Raw genomic sequence first — 27,278 nt, forward strand, 5'->3', positions numbered from 1 at the left:
ATATCGGTCACCTCTATACAACACGGTACTTCCGTCCTCTCCTTCCTTTCTCTGTTGCTGCCTGCGCACTGTTCCGGAGGCAGGACGCCGGGTCTTGGCCTACAGGACGGATTTTCGGCTGGAGGTCGGTTCCTCGCGGAAGGGACGGGGTGAGTGACTGGTGATCCGTGCTCCACGTGTCAGGGTCACCTATAGCCCGGTCACCGGCTGCTGCCTTTTAAACGGTGTCTGTTGTATGGGAGCTGCGCATGCGCGGTAGTCAGGCAGCAAAGGAGGCTCATCATTGCTTCATAGGTTGCAGATGAGGAGGGAACATCTGGCCTATTTTACTACTGTATGTAATGTGTTGGCTATGAGAGGTGGACACAGCGCCCAGTGACTGAAGGACGTCACTTTGCCATGTCCCTGCTGCTGTTGTAGTGTTGCAGTGTTGATCCACAGGATGTTCTATTGTCACTCGAGGACGTTTCCCTTGCTACAGTTCTGTGTAGAGCTGTCTGTGCTAGCTGGCATTTGTGTTGTTGCGTGAGTTTTACATAGAAACATGGAATTTGGCAGCAGATAAGAAGGTCCATTTTAGTAAGCCCCTGTACATATTTATTTATTAAGTTTCTTATATAGTGCAGCATATTCTGTTGCGCTTTACAATATGCAGACATTGATAAAACAAACTGGGTATTTGCAAAAGGGTTAATTTTTATTTTCTTCTTTTGCTTAATTTTTGTACTGTAGGAGCAAACTAGAGTATCTGGTGGAAGCCCATCCAAGCATGGGGAAAACCTACAAACTCCACACAGTTAGTGCCATGGTGGGTATCAAACCCATGACGTCAGTGCTCTGAGGCAGTAATGCTAACCATTACGCTGTTTGCAAAGGGGCATACATATGGGGCGATGTGAGGGCTATTTCTAAGTGATCTGATTACGTAGCTTAGAAATTAAACCCAGATCGCCCTCTGTGTGCGCATGCGCGAAAAGCACTGTGCAATCCTGCACGTTGTTATTGCCTGACTAGATTTTGACTGCCAGTCAAAATCTTGTCATCAACAGTGTTCTCTCACCAGAGAACATTGGTCTGCACGGATCGCTAAATACACATCTCGAGTGTGCTGCGATGTGTGCTGAACGACGCACAGCACAGTCTCCCCTGTCACCCCATTTGTACAGGACTTTAGGATGACTCCTCCTTCATTAGACCAGTGGTTCCCAAACCTTTTTTAACCACGGTGACGTAGAGTATCAGAATGTTTAACACGATACCCATAGATCAAAAGTTTCTAGTTGATTAATTTTAGAAAAAAAAAAGTAAATTGTTTGTCAGCTTTAGGATCAATTATATAGTGAGGAACCAGATTTGCTTTTGTTTGCCCACATATTTCATTATTGGCGGCCACTAACTCTGTTTTTGCCTATAACTTTTATGAATTTGTCCTAGACCACCAATGCAAGGCACCCCTGCAAGTGTCCCGAGGCACCACTGCATTATACAAACAATGATACTGGTATCAACCGTTTAATCAGCGTGATTGGCAACATGTTACCCATTGAAGCAATACATTTATCCCCCACCCACCCTTCTCTATAATTTGAATTTGATATCCTTTTGGCATCATAACCAGTGGTGCTTTAAATATGTATTATACATGTGTTTTCAACTTCTATAAAACACTTGTAATGCGGACTGACCTTAGAAAACAATTTTTCGTGTGCCATCGCAGCCATTAGTGTTTTCCCGATATACTTGGCTTTTTGAGGTGTTGCAATGCAACAGCGCACAGAAATGGACCAACAGCCTCTTGGAAAATGTATTTAACCCCTTCCCGACATTGCCTTTTATGGTAATTTTTTTTTTTTCCTCCTTGCATTCAAATAAGCGTAACTTTTTTAATTTTCCGGCTATATAGACACATGAGGGCTTTTTTTTTGCGGGACAAGTTGTACTTTTTAATGGTACCATTTACTATACCGTATAATATTCTGGGGAATCAGGAAATAATTCAATGTGGGGTAAAAAGAAAAAAAAACGCAATTCCACAATTTTGCGCTGGTTACGTTTTTTTTGGAGTTCATAGTTCGTTTAAAATGATGGGTTATCTTTATTCTATGGGTCGTTACGATTCCGGTGATACCAAACTTATATAGTTTTCGTTACATTTTACCACTAAAAAAAAAAATAGAAAATGTTACGGTTTTTCGAATTTGCGTCTCGTCGCCATGTTCTGCGGCTTATAACTTTTTTATTTTTCCACCTACGGACCTGGGTGAGGGCTCATTTTTTGCGGGCTGAAGTGTACTTTTTAATTAATACCATTATGGGATATGGGCGACTTTCTGATCTCTTTTAGCTATTTTTTTTTGGGTAGGCGATGCGACCAAAAAACGTAGTTTTGGCGTTGGGGATTATTTTCCGTTTACGCCTTTAACCGTGCGGGATAACTAATGTTATATTTTAATAGATCGGACTTTTAGGAACGCGGCGATACCAAATATGTTTATTTTTTTTTTTTTTTTTTTTTTTTTATTTGGGAAATGGGGAAAGGGGGGTGATTTGAACTTTTAATATTTTTTAATTTTTTTTTTATTTTTAAACTTTATTTTTTTTTTTTTTAACTTTTACTACAAGGCCCCCTAGTGTACTTGACCACTAGGGGGCGCGATCGCCTGTACTAGGTTCAGCCATAGAGCTCTATGGCTGAACGTAGTGATTTTATGCACTTCCTATTACATCCTGCCTCAGGCAGGATATGATAGGTATGCAGACACGGCCAGCACAGGGGTCTACATTAGACCCCTGGCTACCATGGCAACCGATCGGCACCCTCCGATCTCGCTGCGGGGGGCCCCGATCGGCGCCGGAGGGGGGCGCCCCCCCTCCGATCAGCTATTTAAGCACTGCGGTCGCTTTGCCCGCGGTGCTTAAAGGGTTAAACGGCCACGATCGGCGAACTTGCCGCTCGTGGCCGTGAGAGCAGGGACCTGGCTGTAATATACAGCCATTACCTGCTCTCTTTCAAGCCAGCTCACTCCGTGAGCTGGCTTGATTCCCCCGCAACCGACATATGACGTAAATGTACGTCATATGTCGGGAAGGGGTTAAAGGCGAAAATATATGGTAGAGTAATGCTGGCAACACATCAGACCAACTTTCATCCAACTAGTTGGTTGGATGGAATAAAAATCTGGTACTGGATGGGGGCAAATGATAAAGAGCAATTTGCTCACAAACTCAGGAGAATTGACAAAAACATTCAGTGAAATTATTTAAATCAAACAGATTATACTACATTACTTTGTCTGAGCGACAGGTTTTTGTCCGTTTCCACATTTTTGGAACAAATTAATGAATTACAAATTAAATTTGCTTCCACCCAGTACCAGATTTGGTACTTGTGTATTTTGGCGGCGCCCCCGATGTCCGTCGTACGACGAACAGATCGCATCGCATCGCATGCCATGCACCCGATGGCATGCGATGCGATGCGACGCGATTACGACCCCCTATACGACCAAAAATCGTATAAGCACCCTAAAGGGTGCTTTTGAGCACCCAAATGGGTGCTTACAATGTTAAATGCACCCCCACGCCACCCCCCGCTATAAACGTGAACCCGAAGCGTGGCGAGCGCAGCGAGCCCGCGAGGGGCGGCGGTACGCGTCCTACGACCTTTTCATACCCCCACTATCCACGTCGGCGTGGAGTTGAGAATAGAATAGTGTGGCGAGCGCAGCGAGCCACCGAGCCCGAAGCGTGGCGAGGGGACGCGGATACCTTCACAGTTATACGCGTCCCCTCGCGGGCTTCACAGGTGTCCGTGGCGACGCGGACACCTGTGAAGCCCGCGAGGGGACACGTTTACCTGTGAAGGTATCCGCGTCCCCTCGCGGGGCTCGCTGCGCTCGCCACGCTTCGGGCTCGGTGGCTCGCTGCGCTCGCCACACTATTCTATTCTCAACTCCACGCCGACGTGGATAGTGGGGGTATGAAAAGGTCGTAGGACGCGTACCGCCGCCCCTCGCGGGCTCGCTGCGCTCGCCACGCTTCGGGTTCACGTTTATAGCGGGGGGTGGCGTGGGGGTGCATTTAACATTGTAAGCACCCATTTGGGTGCTTAACATTGTATAAGCACCCATTAGGGTGCTTATACAATGTTTAATCGCATCGCATCGTATGGCATCGTATGCCATGTACAATGGCATACAATTTCAAAATTGTATGCCATCGTGCACTATCGTACGATATCGCGTCGCATCGCATACCATCGTATGTGTTATGGTATGCGATGCGATGGGCGCCGCCAAAATACACAAGTACCCCAGATTTTTATTCCGTCCAACTTAACAAGTTGGATGAAAGTTGGTCTGATGTGTGGCATGCAAATGTTATTGCTGTGGAGCACTTACATTTTCTGGTTCTGGAGAGTCCCATTTTCAACATAAATCCACATAGTTAATGCATAACCTAGCAACATCATAAGGCCATACATTTTACTGGTGGTTCAGTTCACATAATAGCTATATTCAAGGTGCATTATTGGTAGGCCAGGCTATATGAATCTTTCTTAGAACAGTTATTTAAAATCTATTTTTGTCTTGATTTAAGCAATAGCTTACGTGCTGGTGACATTCATCCACTGTGGGTGTTCTAATCCTTGTTATCTGTGAGTAATAAAATAACAGTATGTTTTGAGGATATTTGGGATTTAAATCTCTTACAATGTAGCATGTTTTATCATGAATGTGTTTGAGCCATTTGTTTTCTGGTTTTTAGTCTGTCTGCATTGTTTTATATTTGCACATGTTTTTATAATGCGGCCCCCAACAAGAACATAAATTGCTTCTAAAAAACAGTAATAACAAACACAGTTCATGTCTGTTCAGCTCTTCTGAAAGTAAGATATGTGAGAGAACCTGTGACTCAGGGATATGTAGTTTGGTTGGAATTATTCTTTTTAATCCCATAGGGAGAGACCTCGGAGTATAAAATGTTTTAAACAATAGAGAATTATTTCATTCAGATCAATACATTGAATGATTGATCGAATAATTCAATGGGTTGACACAATTATTGGGCAGTGTATGGCCAGCCTTAGCGAATGACAGTTATTTATAGTAATACCCACTGATTTCATGTTTGAAGGACAGACAAAGAATTGGAATTTCTTATAAGTGTGGACACCCTGGAAACAAGGATAGTGTGAGGCGTGAAGATAACCAAGAAAGATGGAAATTTAACTGGGCAGAAATACAGTAATGAATATTCAACCCTTCCTGCACACGCCATTTCCCCTTCGCTGTTTTTTTTTTTTGATCAGTTTATTAATATTTGACTTCCCAGTTACTATCAGGAGACCCACAATGTTACTGCAGCCGATTACCGTATATACTCGAGTATAAGTTGACCCGAATATAAGCCGAGGCACCTAATTTTACAACAAAAAACTGGGAAAACGTATTGACTCAAGCGGGACCCTCACTCGAGTATAAACTGAGGGGGGCTTTTTCAGCATAAAAAAGGTTCTGAAAAAGTAGGCTTATAATCTAGTATATAAGGTATTTATAGTAGATTGCACAGCTGCAGCTTTATCTAATAACCTTCACCCAACTCTGTTTAGAACTTGTGCTGAGATTTAAATCCAAATGAGACACCTCAGTTCAGCTAAACACATTTTTATAGAGGAACGTCTCCAAAGTTGTTTGGTCTGTCTGTGGAATAGCTGTGATCTCTGAGAGTAATCCTCATTCTATCTTAAAAGTTAATTCTTCTTATCTTCTTTCTTGGTTAAAGTTTGGTACGTAAGATATCAGCACTACATGAACTAAAGGGGCCTACACACAGGGAGATTTTGCTGTGCGATGCTAGATTGCTCAGCGCACAGAGCAGTGTGCTGAGCGATCTGTCAGGGCCAGTGTTCTCCAGTGAGAATACTGCCCTTGACCGGCGATTAAGTAAATTTATCCAGCATGCAGGATATTAATTGCTGGGCGATAGTCCTGCGCAACACTGGCCCCTACACAAGGAGCAATGTAGGGGCATTTTCTAATCAATCTAGTCAATTTTTTTTTTTTTTAGCAATGACAGTAATGTAAAAATGTAAGTTGAATCCTATTCTATACACCTTAAGAAATACTATTGAGTGCTGTTGTCTTATTGCAAGCAGTCACATTTTACACATACTTTAATTGAATTCTTGCAGCAACACAGAGTTTTATGGTGTTGAAACACTTATGCGATTGGATGCAATGCAACATAACCGTGCAAAATCCAATTGCATCTTATGGTGCCTGAAGTGCCTTCTTCAACACCCAATGTTGCATGCAATCTGCGATGCCACATCAGCTGGTGGAAGAGGGCAGGAGGCAAAGTAGCATAGCGCTGGTGGAAGGAGCAATGGCGGCAGAATTTGAAAAAATCATTTATAACACTGGGCAGCCCTCTGATTGGCTGAGAGATCTCTGACATACCTAGTGACGTACAGTCACTAGGTCGACATGTGGAAGGTTGACATGGGTTTTTTTTTTAGCTGAAAGGCGGAATTTCATGCCCTACCATTTGCTAGGGCATGGTGGGAGAATAAAATAGTGTTGCGAGCGTAGCGAGGCATCCTGCCCGAAGGGGAGCGGTGCTACGTTGCGGTGTCCATATTGGCTGTGTCAACATTCGGGTAACAAAAACCCCATGTTGATCTAACCCAATGTCGACATTCAGTGGTCGACATACGACATAATGCTTGTATATCCTATGATCCATACATACTCGCTAGCATGTACAAATACACTGTAGCAAACACATAATGTATCAATTAAATCGATAGTCCCATTCACCTGGCGATGCCATCTGAGGCCCGGGACGGCATTCCAGAAATGAACATCGCTGGTCACTGATGTAGTCGTTGTCAGGTGGTACGAACAGTGGAGGTTGCATGGTTATTAAGCAATGCTAGTGGTACAAAAATACACTCATAAAACGCATAATTAAAAATACATAATTAACCATTACCCGCAGCAATGTGTAATACGATATTAACACTACAATAAATATAAACCGCTTCAGGCTATAATACAATAATATCATCACCCTATAATTAGGTTAAATTCCACATACTTAAATGTAAGGCCCTATTGAATCTTAAAGTGTACAGAAAACATTGTAGCGTTAAGGACTCATTTCACCCTGGGCGATAGTGTTTCAATCTGCTCTCTTTTTGGAAAAGTAACTAATGCTGGCCGTACGCTACACAATTTTCATTCAACTAGTTGGTTAGATGGAATAAAAATGTGGTATTGTATGGGAGCAAATGTAATTTGTAATTGTCAGTTTTTGTACGTTTCTAGATTTTGAGAGCATTCAGACAAGGTACTGTTATGTCCGTTTCATATAAACCACGTGACTGAAAGTTTTTTTTCCATTTGGGGTTTGTGAGCAAATTGCTGATTGTCATTTGCTCCCATATAGTACCAGATTTTCAGACGAACAAACAAGTTAGAAGAGGGTTGGATGAAAGTTGGTCTAATGAATGGCCATCATTAGATCTAGTGCCTTCACCACTTTAAAAAGTTAATGGTCAACAATCCACAAGGACAAGTTCACATTAACTACGACTGTAGTACAAGTTGATTTGAATCCTATTGCTTGTATGTAGATGACTGACTGTTTTCCCAGCTATCAATGATGCAAGTTACATATAGATGAGCCTTTGTGGGAAATGTGAAACCCTTCATATCTCACATGCTGCTAACAATTTAAAGGCCCCCATATACTAGACTAATTTGGGCCTGATTTCACCCAATTGCGATGAATCTGGATGAGATTTCTGGTGAAATCATCCGAAATCGGATGTTTGATGTCCAATCTGTGGTCCATTGTGCATCGAATTGGAAATCTGGTGGGCAGAGCATAAGAGGAGTCGGAATCTAACCCATCAGCAGTACATTGCAGGTGCTTTTTTGCACTCGCGATGTATCGCATCCGATCAGGTCTGTAGATGTGTACCTGCGGTGCCACCGCTGGCACACGCCTATAGTCTTCAGAGCGGGGGAGAGGCGCTCTGCATCTTCTGGGGATATCGGCTGGCAGGCAGGAGATTTCAAAACTCCCTTTCAAATGAATGGGCGGCTGCTGATTGGCTGAGAGCTCTCATCCAATCCGTGGCCATCAATTTATTGAAACATTTAACTTCCCCTGCAGCTCCACTAGGGGCACTTTTTACATGTGATAAATCACATGCACTTTATCACATAAAAAATGGCACATAAAGGGCCAAAATGAATGTAAGCCGGGGAGCTCAAGGGATATTGGGTCCGACTTGTCCTTAGGACAAGACTGCCTAGTGTATGAGGGCCTTAATTTGACCGCTGGGAAATTTACCGTATCCCGTGTATCACTACTGTATATTATGTAACATTCCAGAAGACACATATTCAATGTAATCACAAATAATTATTATGTTGCCTGCAATTACTGTACACAGAATATTACATTGTAAAACAAACCAATTCAATATAGAAAGTACACACAGATAGTACAAAGGCATACATAAAACAGTAGTTGCTTATACCCCTTTCACACTCGCAATTTTATCCTGGGTTTTTGCACATGAACGTGCATCAACCCGGGATTTAGCTCAGTGTGAAAGGGTATTGAAAGAATATCTCGGGATGAGCATTCCAGGCTTTCTACCCAGGTCCTGACCTGGGTAGATTCCGGAATCGACACAAGATTGGGTACACAGGACTTTAAAAAAGCTGCTGATTGGAGCTTTCTTGGGCTCACAAATGCTGATGTCATCTTTCAGAGCCCTGGAGGCCATTTCTAATGACACGCATATGTATTTGCAGGGATTTCCCGGGATCAGTGTGAATGGGGCTGTCCCAGGTCTGAGTGCAGTGTGAAAGGGTACATTCCCGGGAAGCATGACCCGGCTCTGCGAGTGTGAAAGGAGTATTACAGATGTGTTTTTTAAATTTTGCTTAATCAACTTGTAAAATCTCATTGTCTCCATTATTAGATACTGTGTCCACTGTGAAAATAAAAACCTGGGATGGAAAGAATAACAAATTTAGTTAAAAATAGAAATCCCCCCCCCCCCCCCCTCTCATCTGACTTGATGTAGTGGTAATTGGTGGCAATGATCAATTGTATTCACATACATACTTTGTAGATCTAGCATATCCACATGGAGGAAGTCATCCAGACTGTCAAAGGCATACCTTGCTCCAGCAGAGTTAGCACTGTTGTGTACTCTACCTTTTGAGACATCCCACCAAAGAACTGTTGTATAACGTGTTCACACTGCCAGTGTGATGAACACCGGTTTTACCCCGCATTTTTTTTTTTGCCGGGGACTGCAGCGTCGGACCCATATTCTCACTGTTAAGGCAAATTTCCAGGTGAAGCATTTCTACCTGGTAATACCCCTTTCACACAGAAAATGATATTCCTGGGTGAAGCAGTTCCACCCAGGAATTTCATTAAATACACAGGTCCCTTTTCTGTGTGAAAGGGTCAATCCGGATCTTAAACTCCGGCTCTCCGACCCTTCAAAAGACTAGGGTTGGAGAACCGGAGTTTTAGATCCGGATCAAACCTTACACAGGAGAAAACCCGGTGTAATAGAGCAAATCTACTGTTCTAAATTTAAGACCCGGAGATTTCCTGTGTGAAGGGGGGTCTGACAATGGAGCCCGAATAACCTGGTGATTCAAAAGCTGGGTAATTGCTGCTAATAACCAGGTTATTTGGTCGCCGCTGTCTGAAAGCGGTATAATTTGCCTTTTAGCACAGGTTTTTTTTGCAGTGTGAATGGGTCAACCCGTGTCTGCATATCCTGGTCTTCAACCAGGCTAAAAAGCAGGGTTTCGACATGGGTTGAACCGTTCCCACTGAAAAAATAAACTGTGTTAAAAGGCAAATTACCAGGTAGACATGCTTGACCCAGGAATTTGCCTAGCAGTGAGAACGGGGTATAATTAACAAATTCCTTTTAGTGATTTGAAGCATTATATTTATAATACAATTGTCAGTGATTCTGAAAAATATATTATTCAAATAGTTGGCCACACAGAAGCGGAATGTGACTGTGCAATCCTTTGGTTTGTGGTTTCAACATTTGACATATTTTGCTTCCTCAAGAGTGTGACAGTTTGTTCATTGTTATGTTCCAAAAGTACAACAAACTTGTTTTTGTGACACATTGACCCCCTCAGATTATTTTAAGTAACATTTTTACTAGAAGGATGCAACATTAAATTATATTATTAAAACATTATATGTAAATGTTGGACTTCCTCCCATAATTGTAATTGAATTTATCATTGTTTCTCTCAATCAGCTTTATTGAATAATATATAAACATAATGTTTTAAAACTGATTGTGTATTTTTAAAATAATTTAAACCAAACAATGCTGAATGTATCCATGGGGATGTTCTGCCCAGATGCCCTTGTCTCTTGGCCCCAATACTTGCTGTTATTGGGTGTTATGCTTTTTGTACCCGATAAACACAGCCGCTATTGGATACTGAGATTGATATCAAGCCACTTTTATTGGCTGAAGTGGAATCGTTGGTTAATAGGAGAGCCCATGGAGTTTAAGGCCAATGACTAGCTTAAAGTTTCATATGACATATCTATTTCTGAGTACATTCTCCATTGGCAGATTACTGGAAAGTTATGAATTATTACTTGTACTAATAAATGGCAGTATTTGACTTGTGTGATAACTGGGGTGTATGCTCAGTTGCTGGATGAAGGAACCCGGCAATCAATAAATCTACTTAATCACCAGGCATGGCTGGAGAACACTGTGTGCTGAGAGTTCTAAAGGGCCCTACATACGCAGAGATTTGTGCTGGAGATTCAGCACGAGAGATTTCAAATCTGTCACAGCTGTCACAAAGTGATGTAAAAAACTGCACTTCATCACAAAACTAATGTTATATGGTATAGACAGTAATTTTCTTATCCACCACATAATGTATGTTTCCCTTTAACCTCTATTTAATCTAATGTTATAATGTATTTTCGCTATATTGACGCTTTCCACATTTAACCTAGGAGCATTTGCTGACATGACGTGCATTGAATGAAACATCAAAACATTATTAGCGTCCTTATAAATAAACGTTTCCGCGCTGAAGACCGCACTGGCTTTGACCCTGTATTTGGAAAGCTTCCAAAAACGGGTCTGCCAGTGTAAAAAAAAAAATGGCACTTAAACGGTAATATAGTGTACCGTTTAAGAGATGCGGTATGAAAGGGGTTTTACCTGGCAGACCCGTTTTTTAAAACGTTTTCAGATACAGGGTCAAAGCCAGTTATGCGGTCTGCAGCATTAATACCTCAGTCAGTTTGATTATACCATCTATGCTTTAGCATGGACATCTTTAAAACCTGGAGCAGTACCAGACCTTCTGAAGGTCCCTAGCCATTGTAGCACCAGACTTCACCGTTCCAGCAGCTTTGGTAGATGCTCTGGTAGGTGAATAGCAGTACTTTCTATTGGGGATACACGTTACAGAAGTACTTTCGGTTTCCAGAGAAAGAAAAAAATTATGGCGGTAGAACCCCCCCCGACTGAGGACATTGCATGCGAAGGCCTTGTTGCGGAATGCAGTGTTGCCCCTCGTCCATTGCTACTGGTGTCAGCAAGTGTGTATGCATCTGATGATGTTGGTGTCAAAAAATACGCAAGAGGTGCCTTTTTTTTTTTTTTTTTTTTTTTTTTTTTTTTAAATGCTCTGTTTTAAAAGTAGGCCAATCCCTCAAGGGTATATTCTTTAGTGTTAGAAATAGTCCATTACAGCACTGTGATTGGAATAGGGCCTACACATATGCCAATATGAAGGCATTTTCTAAGCGACTTTGCTTAGTTTGTGAAGAAGCTATAGCGACAGCAATGCGCATCGCTGGCTGAGATTGATGAGCAGTGTCCATCAATATCGGCATCGCCAGTGTTCTCTTACCGTGTTCTGTCAGCTCTGTGTGCTGAGCGACAGCAGTGCCCGACCTAGCATAGCTAGGTCACTCTACAGCACACATTGCTGTGTGCGTGTGCGTGTGTGTGTGTGTGTAGGGCCTATAACTCAGTGCACATCCCTGCAGTACTTTCACTTCTTCAAACATCTTGTTGTGTTCTTAAAAGTAAACTTAATAAATAAAACAACAAAAAAGCGCTGATGAGTATGGATTTTATTTCCAGTTTTTAACAAACCAAGTGTCTATCACATGTTGTTGTGTTTTTTTTTTTTTTTTTGTTATTATTGGATTTTCAGCATTTGGCGTAACAAGTATGGATAATCAACATTTGTATATGAAAAAATAACTTACAACTATAATAATTCAAACGGAATGGAAAATATAACAAGTCCATAAATCATGTTTCTGATTTAGTTGTTGTATTAGTTTTACTAATACTGTATTGATTTGCCTCCACCTATTGATTGGCCTCCTCCATTGTTCCGCCTCCTCCATTGCTCCAAATTTTCTACTTTGTATCCCAGAGCAGGAATAAGCAGGGAGCCCAGAGAGCATGTGCTGCAGCCCTACCTCTCCCTGTGCAGGTGCCGCTGGGGTAGAGGAAGTGAATGTGGAGGATGTGTGATCTGCAGGAGGTAGCAGAGGGCACCAATGGGGAGAGACCTCCTCTTGGGGCACACTTCCCCCTCACCCTAACATCCCCTCTTCCTCGCAGATATATGGTGGGCACAGGCAGGGGTACTTGTGTAATATCTGGGCGCCTGAGTTTTTTTCATTTTATTGCATCGCATGCATTTTAGTGGCAAACAATTCATGTGATGCGACTTTTCATTGTAAAGACCTGATTTTTAATTGTATAGTCACCCATGGGTGATTTCATACCCCCACTATCCAACTACGCATGGAGTTGATTTTATATAGTGTGGCGAGCCCGAAGCGTGGCGAGCGCACGCAGAATACATGTAAAGTAATCCGCTGCGCTTGCCACACTATATAAAATCAACTCCATGCGTAGTTGGATAGTGGGGGTATGAAATCACCCATAGGTGGCTATACAATTAAAAATCAGGTCTTTACAATGAAAAATCGCATCGCATGCCTTAAGTAGTGGCATGTGATGAAAAAAATCGGACGCCCAGATAATACTCAAGTACCCAGGCAGGTGTACAAGGGAACATGTCCCCCTTCCCCCCCTGGTGTCTGTACATGCGGCTCAATCTGACAATACCGTCTGGAAGTCATCCTGCAAGGAGTTTCTTAAAGACAGACCATTAGGTTTTTACCCTATCTTCTGCAAATTGCCTCTTACAGACATGGAATGCCTATCTTTTACCATTTTCACATCGCAATGCTAGGTTGGACCCTGGTCTGGCGCTTTCACATTAAACCTGGGTTACCCATTATAGGAGGACCCGGGTTTAACTATTCTTATAGCCCAGGTTGTGTTGCTGGTTGCAGTTGACCATGGTTATAAGCTTTGGTGCTTTCATACGGCACCTCAACCTGCCAAAACAAGTCACCATCACTGCAATTACCTGGGCCCGAGGTGCGGTGTGAAAGGGGTGTTTGAAAGAGCAGTGTCCCCTTTTATAGATTATACGCCCCATTAGTAGTTATTGTGTGGTGATCATCAGGCAATGACACAAGCCATAGGGATCTAAAAGATCTCCTAATTGTGTTGCCCCCCCCCCAAAAAAGGGGGGGGGGGGTTCCTTTATTACATGTTACCATGTTGGGCTTTCCTATTTGTTCACATGGTAAGGATTTAAATTGAAGTATTGAAAAGTAGCTTAAAAAGACAACAAAACATTCTTTTTAAGTGCAGGTTTTGGGTACTTATATGTTAGTTGGGCACCCACTAAACTATTCGCTTAGTTTTCTGGCGTACCCTCATGGGGCTCGCTACGCTCGCCGCGCTTCGGGCTCGCTGTGCTCACCAAACTAAATAAAATTAACTCCATGCCGACATGGATAGTGGGTATGAGCGTACTAACTATAGTGGGCGCGCAACTAACATATATGTACCTACAAGGAGATTAAAGCTGGTTTTGAAAAGTTGGATTGTTACTAAAACAACCCTTAATTATTTCTAATATCAGGTCGATAGATTAACGCCACATAGTCCACTAGCAAAAAAAGTCAACACAGGCAAAAGGACAACATGAATTTTTTGAACCTTTGTATATTTCCATCAACGTGGTCTCTGATTGTTATATATAAAGTGTGGCGAGAGCAGCAGAACTTACTGAAGCATGGGGAGTGATTTGTCCCTAACTTTATGCATGTTTGACATTGATAGTCGGGCCATTTTGCAATTAAAAAAAAATAAATTTTTACAAGCCTTTTTTTTTTTTTTTTTTTTTTTTTTGCCGCTTTGATACAGTTTTATTTTAACAAACACACTAGGTCATGCTAACAATACGAAACATAACAATATGTTGAGCGATATATCGCTCATATTGTCTAGATCAGGGGTAGCCAACTGAAGTCCTCGAGAGCTACCAACAGTTCACATTTTCCAAACAACCTAGCTGCTGCAAAGGTGCATTCATTACATAACTAACATATTTTAAAAGATCCACAGGTGGAGCTAATTACTTCACTTGTGATTCTGTGAGGAGATTTGGAAAACATTAATGCTGTGTACACACTGTGTACAATCTACATGAGATCCAGATGCGATTACAATTTAGACTATTTGCATACAATTTAGACTATATAGTGCAGATCTGCACTATATAGACAGGGCAGCCAAGACTTTCTGGCTGAGATATGGGAGCGCGCATCTTAAACGCATCTGGATAGCTTGGGATAAAACCCATACAATCTGCATGAGATCCAGATGAGATTTTGACTATATAGTCAAAATCTCATCTGGATCTCATGCAGATTGTACGTGTGTAGACAGCATAACTATTGGTAGCTCTCAAAGATTGGAGTTGGCTACACCAGGTCTAGTGTGTATGCTCAACATTGTTAACAATGCATGCTCCCGCATATAGTTAACAACCTCCATGCCCCGTTGCCTGTGCTAAATGATCAATTTTACCTAATCATTAATGATACATGCTAGCAGTGTGTGGTTGGTGACATCAGTTAACGATATTGTTCAGTGTGTGCACTAGATTGTTCTCCTGGGAGCTCCGACGATATCTTTAATGATATTGAGCATACACATTAGATCAGTGGTTCTCAACCTCGGTCCTCAAGGATCCCCAACAGTGCACGTTTTCCAGGTCTCCACACACAATCAAAGGTGAAATAATTAGCTCCACCTGTGATCTTTTAAAAAATGTCAGTGATTAATGAGTGCACCTGTTCACCTGCCAGGTGACCTGGAAAACATGCACTGTTGGGGGTCCTTGAGGACCGAGGTTGAGAACCACTGCATTAGAAGATATTGCAAGTGATATCCCTCCAAAGGGCCAAAATGAGCGAGCGGTTGTAATCTCGCTAGGTGCATACACACTGAAAGATATGGCTCATTTTGGCTTTGAGTGATATTATTTTTAATATTGCGAAGTGTGCACTGTACGCAGTGACTAGCTTGGGACATCACTGAAATATGATGTTAATGATAGCGTTCAGTGTGTATTCACTATATCATTCGCTGGGAGTTTCATGGTAAATACTTGACAATATCGCTCATGGAGCAAATCGTCAAGTGTGTCTGCACCTTTTTTTGTGTATGGGGCTTTACCCGGTGCTGTGATTTAAAAAAAAAAAAAAAAAAAAAGTTTGGGAATCGCTGTGCCCCTGGTGTAGCAGAACAGATGTTGGAGTATAGCGTGTCTCCTACATAGAATTCTGTTTATCTGAATTTAGCTAATGAAAAGGGTGTGTGTGTGGCGTGTGCCAGTAGTAATACTGTCATCATTAAGGTAACAATAGGAACCCTCAGCCGCACACGCACGCGCAGGCGGCGCTGCTGTTGCTGTACGGATGAGGAAACAGCGCAGGCAGAGAGCAGTGTGTGTACGTGAGCGGCTGCTCCCTTCTAGTGGCGTCTGTTCCCTCTAAGCCCCGCCCCGGGCTTGACGTCACGGCAGAGCTTTACTTAACCCTGGTGCTATCTCTTTCTCGGCCTGCGCTTCCTTCTCCTGCTGCTGCCGGCTATATGCGTCTGTGCGGGGAGCCAGGTACCGGGCTGCTGCGGTTGTATGCTGGCTGTGTGTTTTAAACATTGCTGTACACTGCGGTTGTTTGGCAGTGTGAGTGAGTGTCGGGGGGTTGTGTGTCCGTTTCTGTCTCTGTTGGAGATGTCAAAAAGTGACGGCCCAGTGCCACCTCTATAAGCTATAATGCGGGTACCCTTCCTGCTACACTCGGGTTACCCTGTTTGTGTGTCACCAGGTGCATGACATTGACCTCCACTTGAGACTGAGGGTTACTTCCACACATACATACAGGGCAGCTGCTGGGGCCTCTGTGTAGTATAGCTACAACTAGAGTCAGAGATTAATGTTTGATTCTATTAGGCTTTTGTCACACAGAATGTACACTCTGGTGTGTGTGTGTGAGATTTATATGACCCGTAGTACCACTACCAATCATGTTCCCTATTGATGCTGTCTGGGCAGGTGTATGGTCACCTCCACCTGTCAGGAGAAAACAACATTAAAAGCTGCACAAATAATAATAATAACAAAAAAAAAATTGTATATAGCTATGTTATTGGGCAAATGCAGGGGAAACCTAATAATGCTACATGACAGCTTAGAGCAGCCATTCCCAACCACGGTCCTCAAGGCACACCAACCGTGCAGGTTTTAGTGATATCCAGGCTTCAGCACAGATGGTTTAATCAGAATCACTCAGGTACTAATTAAGTCACCTGTGCTCAAGCCTGGATATCACTAAAACCTGCACTGTTGGTGTGCCTTGAGGACCGTGGTTGGGAATGCCTGGCTTAGAGAATGGTCTGCATTGGAGTTTGCTGCCTGGAATGTGATCCTTGTGCTGGCCCCAGTAACACTGCTGGAAATGGTGATAACATGTCAGGCACATTATGTAGCACGCCTGTGCAGATCTGGTGCAGTTACTACTTTATTCCTGAATTCCCAGCATAGTTTGATCTGCAGGTGTTCCTTAATAAGAAGTGTTAATCTTTTATTATATTAACTGTTGCTTAGATTGGCTTAATGTTTACAGAAAAGTTAAATGTTAGGGTTTCAAAGTTGTTTTTTTACGTTTCTCTGCAGTGTATACTTAATAATAAGCAAGAGCTGTTATTTCTGGGTGTTCAAAGTAGGTGCATTGCTTAGCTCTGCACTTTTTTTGTGTGTGTGGTGTTTTCACATGGCCATTTACTGATAAGACTTTTTATCAGTCTTTTACATTTTTCCTGCCTGCATCTTTTGCACGTAGGTGACACTGCTGAGCTTGCAGTCCCCGGTGAGAGAAGCATATTGAGTACAACTGCCTGGTGGACACAAGTATTCATGTTTGTTCTGTCTTTTTAGAAGTGCCAAAAGAAATGGATTTGGGCCAAGACCTCCCATCCTGTGGCCGAGATCCGCTGTCTAAATGTCTGCACGCCAGGAAGGAACTGGAAGCTGCAATCGAAGCACTATTACAAGCAGAGCAACAAATAAAAGAGAACAGTAGAGAGGTAGTGTATTTGTTAATCAAACTGTCATTAAAGGCAAAATGCAGCTTATATGCAAGGTGCCTGACAAGAAATAGGTCCTGCAATAGTCACTAATTCCATAGTATGCATTACGTCCCCGGACATTGTACCTTTGCATGTTTGTTTCCTTACTTAAAGTTTATTTGTGCAGGCTTTTGTTGGACGTCTAACATCTATATTTATTTTAAGGAATTGGATTCAATATACAGTATTGTTTTTGTCTTAATATTTTTTATCTATAAAAAAAAGTCCCAATATTTTTACAGCTCACAGATTATATTTTTTACTTTAAGCACTGTGTGAGGGTATGCGATTATTTCAGTTGGTAAGGTTTACTATGGAGCATTTTAGACATTAGCGCAATGCATTGGCAATAAATGGAGAAATTCCCATAATTACATCACCCTACAGCTATATAGGTCAGATACCCGGATTTGCATATGTCTTTAGGTGTGTCATGTAGTGAAACCTTATGTGATTATTACCAGATTTGTTTTCCCATTTCCCTTTCTATAAATAGAGAAGAATGCAGAGCTGTTTATGAACAGCATTTGCCTATTGTTCGTGCTGTTTAAGTGATTAAATCAAAGTTAGATTGGTATAAACAATCAATGCCTTACTGGACAGAAATGTTTTTGCACCACAAGGTTACAGTTTATAGTAGTTGCAGGTTTCACTGTCACTAAAAAGTGTGTCTGCTGTTCAAAACGTTAGCACACACTGGTTAACCCTCGCATTAACCAAACCTTGTACATATACTCCAAGGTGTAAGTAAATATGGTGCAGGATCGTTGCGTGTCATGGTGGAAGAAACTGTGGGGAACATATTTGTCCTGCATACAAGTGTATTACATTTGCCTGAGCCACAGCTCTTGGTGCATAACACAACTGAAATCTATTCGGGAAGCTCATATAAATTTATTTGGGTGATTGCTGACCTTACGGTACCAAAATATTTTCCACACAGGTGAAAGCGGAGATCCACTCTTGCATCAGCCGTAACTTGGAGTGTCTGCGCAGCCGCGAAATCTGGCTTTTGGAGCAGGCGGACCTGATACAGCAGCTCAAGGAAGAGGCTCTGCAGCAGCAAGCTCAGCAGCTGTACTGGGTAAGGGTTACATTGACATTGCTTATAGGTTCTTTTGAGTATCCGCAGAATCTAACATTGGAACCAGTTATTGGCAAACTGTTAATGGTTTGAAAGCAATACTTATGTAGGAAGTAGTTTGGCTTTAACACTATGGTTTAAATTTTTACAAAGCTATACCTCACACTTCTGGGTGTGATGAGCTCAATAAAACTTGCGCCTAAACAACTGCATACAACCCCATCTAAAATGGGTGGTATGCAAATTTTGGGTGCCCAATAAATGTATCGCCCCCAGAGTGCTGAAGCACTTAGTATTCTGTTGCTGGTAAAGTCTTTTCTCAGACACTTACTGAGGAGTCTTCCTGGTATGTTAGTCGACTAAAATCCTGGGTCCTGCGCACCAGCAATTGACCCAGGATTTTTAAAAAGCTGGGATTGTACCGGGTTTAATATCCCGGTTGGTATGTCTGAAAGGGGTATACAGGTCGAGTATCCCTTATCCGAAATGCTCGGGACCACGAGCATTCCGGATAAGGGATTTTTGCGGTTCTTGGATTTTTTTTAAAAAGCATACTTACCTGGTCTCCCCAGATGGTTCCTCCGCGTTCCACGGCAGCATTCAGGATCTTCTTCAGCGGTCCCAGGGGTGCATTGCGTGAGTTTGCAAGTGCGCCAGCGACCTCACCGGTGCACTTCTGGGACCGCTGAAGAAGTTCCTAAAGTCCGCCGTGGACCACGGATTTTGGAATATTTCGGATAAGAGATCTCCGGATACAGGAGACTCTACCTGTAATTCCAGTGGGATGGGGATTAAAATAACTTGCCTATTCTCCATCAGCTCCACTTGTTTATTTCTTTTCTCGTCTCTTATAAAATATGCCTTCATGTTCAACATTTGTCCTAATACATTTGTAGCTTTTTTTTTTAACACTATAATCTTTGTTTTAGTTGTTGGGGCAGTTCAATTGCCTGATTTATCAGCTTGAGACTCCTCATAGTAACGATCTTGCCAATCAAATCACAGTTTGCTTAGAAAGGTAAGTACAAAGAAAAGCAAAACCATAAAATAGTGATGATTTGGTCAGGTAAATTGTGTGTACTACTATTGTTGGCTTTTTTTCCATCTGAAAGCGCCTATGTGCAGGCAGATAAAGCTTTAGGCAAGAATATCCACCACTCGGAGAACAAACCTCTTACTGTTTTTTAGCGCCACAAACTGTAAAACCCCGTTTTTACAGGGACTGTGCTGCACAACTTTTGCTTGCACAATGTATATAATTGAGGTACTAGAGTAGATTATGGCGTTAATACTTAATATGAAAGTTAAGACAAATGACCTTGAACAGAGATGGAATGGCTGGCCCTTAAATGCCCTGACTAGGTTCTTATATTTTATTGTTCCAGATTGTCAGTCACACTGTACTTGCCTTGACACAGACTGTTCTGCTCACCCATGAATGATGGCAAATAGAGTACCTGTAAAATGTGTAGTTGATGTTGTTTTCCTTCCTTAGACTGGGCAACCTTGCTCTGAAACCTGAAGAATCTTCCACTATGAGTTTTGAAGCAGACGTCCCTTCTCTCAGAAAAGCAATTACTCTGTTTGGATCAATCAAAACCATGGTAAGAAAATTATCAAATTTTCTGCTAAAAAAATAAATAAAAAAAAAGTTACACACACTTCCCAAAAAAAAACACAAAAAAAAAAACATTTCAATTTGCAATCTATTGCAGAGATGGGTAGTAATAGTCATATTATGCCTTCCTATACCTGATGACTTGTGGCTGGCATACCTCCTAACTCACACGCTGCTTCATTGTTTCCATAATTTGCTCAGTAATTGTCACATTGTACCTCTTAATGTTAGGAGCTCATTGCTTCTGCATTTCCGTAGACCTAACAACATAGTTGCTATTCCAGTGGGTAATTTGACACATTCTGTATTTTTGCTCTTGTATTCTAGAATGGTGATGAAATAACTGAGACTGCGAACCCCACACATTGTAGTTTTGTCAATCAAAATCCATGGCTTCTCAACCACTGCTATGTACGCCCAATAGAACAGGTAATATTCAGCACTGATTCTTATCATTCATTTAACTTAACCTGATTGTGATGGTTTGCTGTTACGGTAGGTTTTATTAAATTAGTGTCCCTGGAAAGTTTAATTTTATTTTCTGTAAATGAAAGCTTACCGTATTTTTGCATGCACAGTTTTTGTAGAAGAATAATGGCCTAGAAATTAAATACTAAATGTTTAGCTAAAATGCTAAGGGGGGTATTCAATGTCAGGGGCACGGTTGTCGAGCAAGCTCGACAGCCGTGCCCCTGTCCCGTTCTCGCTTTGCTCTACTTGAGCTCAGCGGTCGGGATTCAATGTCCCGGCCGCCGAGCGGGGAGAAAGGGGCATGGCCTCGAGCTGAGGGCGGAAATAGAAGAGCTCCGGCCGGGAGCTCGCCTATTTCCAGCTTTTCTCGGCAGAACGAGCCTGACAGCTTGTGATGCTCGGGCTCGTTCTGCCGAGAACCCCTGTTCAATGCTGTCGGGGAAGACGGCATTGAATAGGGCCCCACAGCCATCTCCCTTGTCGGGAGATGGCTGCGGGAGCACGACAAACATTGAATACCCCCCTAAATGTGAACATTTAGAACTGTAACACATTGTAGCATATAAAGAGGGATATACATTTGCTGGGGTAAATTTAGTACACAGCTAAAAACTGGCTAAAATAGACCAATAGTATTATCTGGCTATCAAGTTATAACTAGTTTTCTTTGTGGTAAATGACCCAATTTGGCGAATAACACATGTTTCCTGGAATAACATGGTACCTGGCATAAATTCCCAGAGCCCTGCGTTATCACACAATTGAGGGCCACTTAGCCGAGATTTGCACGCAAAACCTAATCCCCTATAACTGCCGGCAGCCCCATGGGAATTTATTAACCACTGTAATTAACTGCAGTTGATTGTCCATCCCCATAAATCAGATACATTTACTTAACTTACTTCTATAGCACTTAATGGCACTATCCCACACTCCTGAAGGCCACCTATATCTTTAGGACCATTAATGGGTCTGGTGCAGGAGAGGACATTCATTCTATAGTTACTTTGGCCATTGGTTTTTCACTGACCGCTCACATATGAGGCCATGCTCTGATGGAGAAACTGTTTACCATTGTGCTCATTTGAAGACTCCAAAAAACTGTTGTTTTAACATCCATTCTCAGTCCATGCACAATCTGATGCACTCCACCAGGGAAAGGCTTGGTAGCAGCATTGGCATAAATCCACAATTATGGCAAAAAATGTAGCCGTGTCTAAAGCGGTGTACACACTGGGGCGATCTATTGCTCAGTGCCTTTTTTCCATCAGCAACCAGAGATGGTCGCTGATGAAAGGGAACCTCTGCTGGGGGAGCAGCAGAGGTAATCAGCTGGTGGTAGGAGCAATCTCCTGCGACCAGAGATCAGGGGGCTAAAAATGGGAGCTCGCACCTGCCGATTTATTGCCGGTGCACACTCCAATTGCTGGCAATATGGTCGCTCAACGACTATTGCCAGCGATTATAGCCTGTGTGTACACACCTTATGGCCGACTGAGAATCAGCCCCTTAGTGCAAGCCAATTTAGATCAAGTTTTTTTAATTTTATTACTACAATTCTAAAGTGAATCCATGAGTTTATTTACATTGCTGAGTTTATTTACATTGAGTGTTTTATTGTGAATAGAAACCCCTTTCTGGCACTTTGAACACCCCTCTGTCTGACTGGCTGCTAGAAAACAAGGCTACCAACCTTAACCAGTGTCCTGCTATGTACATTCCAAACTCTTCTCCCCAAGATTGGCTTTTGAAATCACAACTTGCTGAACCTACCAAGGTATGTTCTAAAGCATTTAATTTGTGTGTGTAATAACTTGCTATCCTTTGTAATATTATGAGTTGTGTTATACCCTTTTCCACTGACATGAAAATCCTGGGATGTTTCACATGAACGCACATCTACCCTCGATTTTTGGAAGTGGAAATGGCTAGAAGTAAAAAATCCTAGGTAATGTGACCTGGGATATTGACCCTGGTCACGAGCAGGGTTCTTAGCAGGTCTTACCCGGGTGAGCTGCTGTGGAAACTGCTTTTACTCTGTATTTTTCTATCCAGGAATTTAATAAAAAAGCTGCTGACTGGTCCCTCCCGGGCTCTGACAGCTGATGGCATCATCAGTAAGGGTTTCCCTATTCAGTGGAAATGGTGTTTACCCAGTAAAAACCAGGGAATACAGTGCGGTGGAAACAGTGAGAGTGAGAGCCGCCAAAATCCCTGGTAAAAAACCTCTTATCCAGAATTTTAGTGAAAAGGGGTATTATATGATGTTTATGATCAATCAAAAATGACATTCACTTATGAATCCGCATCATCTTTAGAATAAGTATCCTGCTATTATTGAAATGGTAAAAATCATTTTGTGATAACATTACTGGGCTAGTTCCTGATACATGAAAAAGCTGCAACATGTTTTATAGTGTAGTATCCAATTGTAACTCATAATATAGCAAATGTATTACTGCTCTACATTTTTGATGTGTAAATGTTTGTGTTCTTTAAAGTTGCAATTGAGTGTCTATTTTGTACATTATAAAGTTTGTTTGTTGGTATAAATATTCTTTAAATTGTACAGTCTATTGTTCCCAAGCTAAGCGCACATAAAATAGATATTTTGTGGAACTTTTCTAGCTCTAACCACTAACTGTGTACTCTATACTTAACAGTGTTCCGAAACACCCAAAACTACATTTAATATTGAGCAAATGTGGGGTCAACTCTGGGAATTGCACAATTGGCTCCAGTCCCAGAATAAGGAAGATTGCCCAGAGAAATCTAGCACCCGTGCCCGCGAGGATTCAATTTCCAGCTCTTCTTTTTCTTTTGAAAAAGTAGACCATGATGATTTTGAAGTTCAAGATCAAGAAGAGATGGATCTCTCCGAATGGCTCGTTTCCCCAGCTGAAACCGAACAGTCCACTGATGTTATGGACAAGATGAGACTCCTCTTCCAACCTTTTGTGGAAGACTACAGTATTAGTGATTGGCTTCAGAAAATAGAGTCCTGTGGTAACTGTTGCGGTGGTCAAACCTCTGCTTTGGAGATAGAAAATCTTGGTAACCTCAAGTGTCTTAATGAGCAGCTTGGAGGAAAGAAAACCGCAGGTTCTACCAATGATTTGTGGCTCTTAAAACAATCTCAGCCTCATTTTAAGATGGAAGACATCTGCAAAGCTAATGAGCCCTGCTCTGCCTTTTCTGAGTGTGTCTGTGATGAAAGCTGTGAGAAAGAGGCCCTTAGAAAGTGGCTGTTGAAAAAAGAAGGCAAAGATAAGAATGGGATTCCCATACAACAGGAGCACAGGGACAAAACTGGGCAATCCGAAAACTCAAAAGCTTTCAGTAACATGTGGCTACATCCATGCAGAAGAGATTCAGAAGATCCGAGCTATAGCAAGAGGACAGAAGAACGTGACCACTGCCTTCGGCATTTCAGATCTTTGCTTGAAACACCACTGACCAACTGGGTTCTCAAGTCCTGTACAACAAATGAAATAGCAGAAAAAGATACCACGGACAGTAAATGGAAGCTTCCCGCAGTAGAAACTCTCTCTCCATTCCACTTGCCTCTAAATGCAGACAGCTGGGTGTTGTCCCCAAAGAATAAAGATAACCTGGAAAAGCTAGAACAGCTTGGACTGGAGGATAAGTGGCTACTGCGTAAGAAAGCACATGTAAGTGTCTAGATAACGGCCTTTATTAGTGTCCTATCTGCAGATTAGAGCGGCTAGTACACGAGAAAGCAACCAATATACATCATTCAAAAATAAAGATTTCAAGTGCCATATTTATTAGAACATAATTTAGCACTAATGGCTAACCTTGACACTCCAGCTGTTGTTGAACTACACATCCCAGCATGCCCTGCTACAGTTTTACTATTTGGCCATGCTAAAACTGTGTCATGGTTAGCCATCACTGCAATATAGCATCATTGAATGATAGAATAATTATCCATCCTTTGTTAAGTTTACTACCATGCTTGTTTGCACTGTATAATCTTGTAGGCGTATAATTTGTCTTGTACAAAAAAAGAAAGAAAAAACTGGGATACAATGTTATTTTTTTACATATCAACAGACCCAAAGAAGACTGTATTTATGTCTGTTTATATTCAGTCACAAAATAGTTTCTTCATTGGACTAACGTGAGTTATATACCCCTTTTACACCGCCGCAAATACCCGGGGCAGCGGCGGTGTAAATGGGTCAACCTGTGTCCATTTACACGGGATTTCTATAGGGTAGGACCTATGTAGAGGGCAGTGTAAACGGATACGCTGGGTCATCCGACCCGGCTCATGTTTACATCAATGGGGGAAGCCCAACCTCTGGAGCACAGCGTTCAAGGTTGGACGGGGGGGGGGGGGGTACACACAGCCTCCGCTGCTGTACTCTGCAGACAGCAGCGAAGGCAGGGAGGAGGTGAATGGATGCCTGTGCGCGGCATCCATTCACCTCGTGGAGATAATGTAATCTCCAAGCGCCGGCTCAGGAACTGCCTGGGGGGGTGGTCGTGCAGGTGAAATTTGCCTGGGCAGCCGCCGGTGTAAAAGGTAACAAACTTTTTTGATAACCCATAAAGACTTTATAGTAGTGCTTCCGATCATGCTACTTATACCCATTTTACACCAAAATGCTGGGTCCAAAAACCCAGGTGCGGCCCTGTGTTTTGGTGTAAAAGGGGTTTAAGTAGCATGATCAGAAGCACTACCATAAAGTCTTTATGGGGTTATCACAGGAGTCTTAGTATTTAAAGTATGTATAATCCACATTCTTATTCTATAGGATAACGGACTTGCTAGTGTTTGTGACCTGTTTGCCTGTATGAAGCTTGCAGCTGACAAAGACAAGTGGCTGTTTCACACACCCCTACAGGTAACGCATTGCACCTGGGCAGCTATTCCTCATAATGTGTATCAGGGCTTGCCATACAGAAATGATTGGTCATCCTAGTATTAAACTTCTATGGGCAGATTTATTTAGCCTGCTGAAGTGATAAAATGGTCAGTGATAACGCAGCAGCCAATCTGCTCCTAACTTTAATTTTTCAAACTCCTCCTGTAACTTAAAAGCTAGGAGCTGATTGGAGGGTTTATTCCCAAGCCACTTTATGACCTCATTGCGCTTAATAAATTTGCCCCCAAATAACTAGTCATGCAGTTACCTTTTTAAAGCTGTTTGTAACTTCATGAGCAAACACATTTTAAAGTATCTGCATAATATTGATGGACTATCTTTCCACAAGTACCATAAAGCTGAAATAATATATATATTTTTCTTTTCTTTTTTTCTTTATAGATGTAAATGTGGCAACTGGTGATTTCTGAACCACTCCCCAACCTTCATGCTGACAACGCACACTCTCAAACCTCCATGAAAAAGTGTTTGTCGGTTTGTTCTGCACATTCTTTTTCTTGTCCTAAAGAATGTCGTCCTGCTGATCATTAACATATTGAAATGTGCCATTTAAGGTTCTACTTAATTTTCAAACATTAGAAACCTTTTTGTTTTTCAAGTTCTGCTTTCACGATCATAATATGTAGCTGTAATGGATTTATTCTGCTCCAAAATAAGTAGATGCTTTCTAGAAAATGTAGTCTGAAATCTGGCCAGCGGGTGGTAGAGATGCCTTACGGTACCCAGGAACTGCAGTGGTTTTTTACAAACATCTAGTTACCGCCAAGGTCATGGTCATCTGGATAAAGCGGTATCTGTAATTCCTGAAGATCCATCTTCAAGTCTGCTGTGTGCGTTGTTTATAGCGATGTGCATATATTGACATCTGAGCAGATTACAATGTTTTATTGTACCATAGTTTGTAATGATATCATTTGAAATCCTATTGATCATGAAAGAATGCGTCATTGTAGCAGAGTATCCTTACCACAGACCACTTTATGGTTCCGTCATTGTATTGCCTCTTCGGGTTTCTTTTGAAGACACAGGTGCTTTAAATCACATTTCTTATACAGATGATTCAATTTAAGCAATTTGCACAGAGTGATAGGGGGAAAAAGGCAATTTATTTTAAAACCTCATAACTTAACATTTTAATATTTTTTTCTTGCTTCCAGAAATCTGTCCACCTAACAAAACTATGTATTTTATTATGTTTTACTGCTTGGAAGCATTTATTTTATTGGTTTAACATTTTATGTTTGTTTTTAGCTTATTATATTTCTTTCCATCTTAAAAACACATGAATATTTTATTTTAATTCTGCCTTATTGATATGGGCACCATAGGTTATTCAAGTGTTTACTACAACTCCCATGTACCCAATCAGGAGCTTGTAGATTATTGGCTGGAGCACTCAAATGCGTCATCCTGATACATTTTTATTTAGTCTGCAAAGGCACCATGATGTTTTCCATTAAACATTGTAAAACTTCAATTCTACATCAACTTGTCATAATGGATAAATGTCTGCAATATATTTTACTTTCATTTGAAGTGTTCCATTAAAGAGTTACAGCAATA

The 27,278-nt window shown here is 41.8% G+C and overlaps 1 protein-coding gene across 2 annotated transcripts; it reads left to right on the top strand.

Moving 5' to 3' along the window:
- On the top strand, nt 1-27,278 carry NCOA4 (nuclear receptor coactivator 4). Of its 2 annotated transcripts, none has more exons than XM_083146366.1 (10): nt 1-149; nt 17,436-17,584; nt 18,570-18,710; nt 19,640-19,728; nt 20,206-20,314; nt 20,656-20,757; nt 22,427-22,576; nt 23,463-24,470; nt 25,584-25,673; nt 26,097-27,278. In XM_083146366.1, exons 2-10 carry the CDS (start codon nt 17,450-17,452, stop codon nt 26,100-26,102), a joined length of 1,830 nt encoding a protein of 609 aa, XP_083002492.1. In that variant the 5' UTR covers nt 1-149; nt 17,436-17,449; the 3' UTR covers nt 26,103-27,278. The 2 variants fall into 2 exon arrangements, with proteins under 2 accessions (XP_083002492.1, XP_083002491.1); XM_083146365.1 differs by lacking the exon at nt 1-149 and adding an exon at nt 15,966-16,112.

The sequence above is a fragment of the Crinia signifera genome, chromosome 6 (genome assembly GCF_055691185.1).
Source record: "Crinia signifera chromosome 6, ASM5569118v1, whole genome shotgun sequence".
NCBI lineage: Eukaryota > Metazoa > Chordata > Amphibia > Anura > Myobatrachidae > Crinia > Crinia signifera.

What these genes read in the sequence shown, in the direction of transcription:
- NCOA4 (XM_083146365.1), top strand. Translation starts at nt 16,091, where the DNA reads ATGCGTCTGTGCGGGGAGCCAG. An exon ending in TAAAAGAGAACAGTAGAGAG is followed by an intron (nt 17,585 to 18,569) that starts GTAGTGTATTTG and finishes TTTTCCACACAG; the next exon opens with GTGAAAGCGGAGATCCACTC. An exon ending in TACTGCGTAAGAAAGCACAT is followed by an intron (nt 24,471 to 25,583) that starts GTAAGTGTCTAG and finishes CTTATTCTATAG; the next exon opens with GATAACGGACTTGCTAGTGT.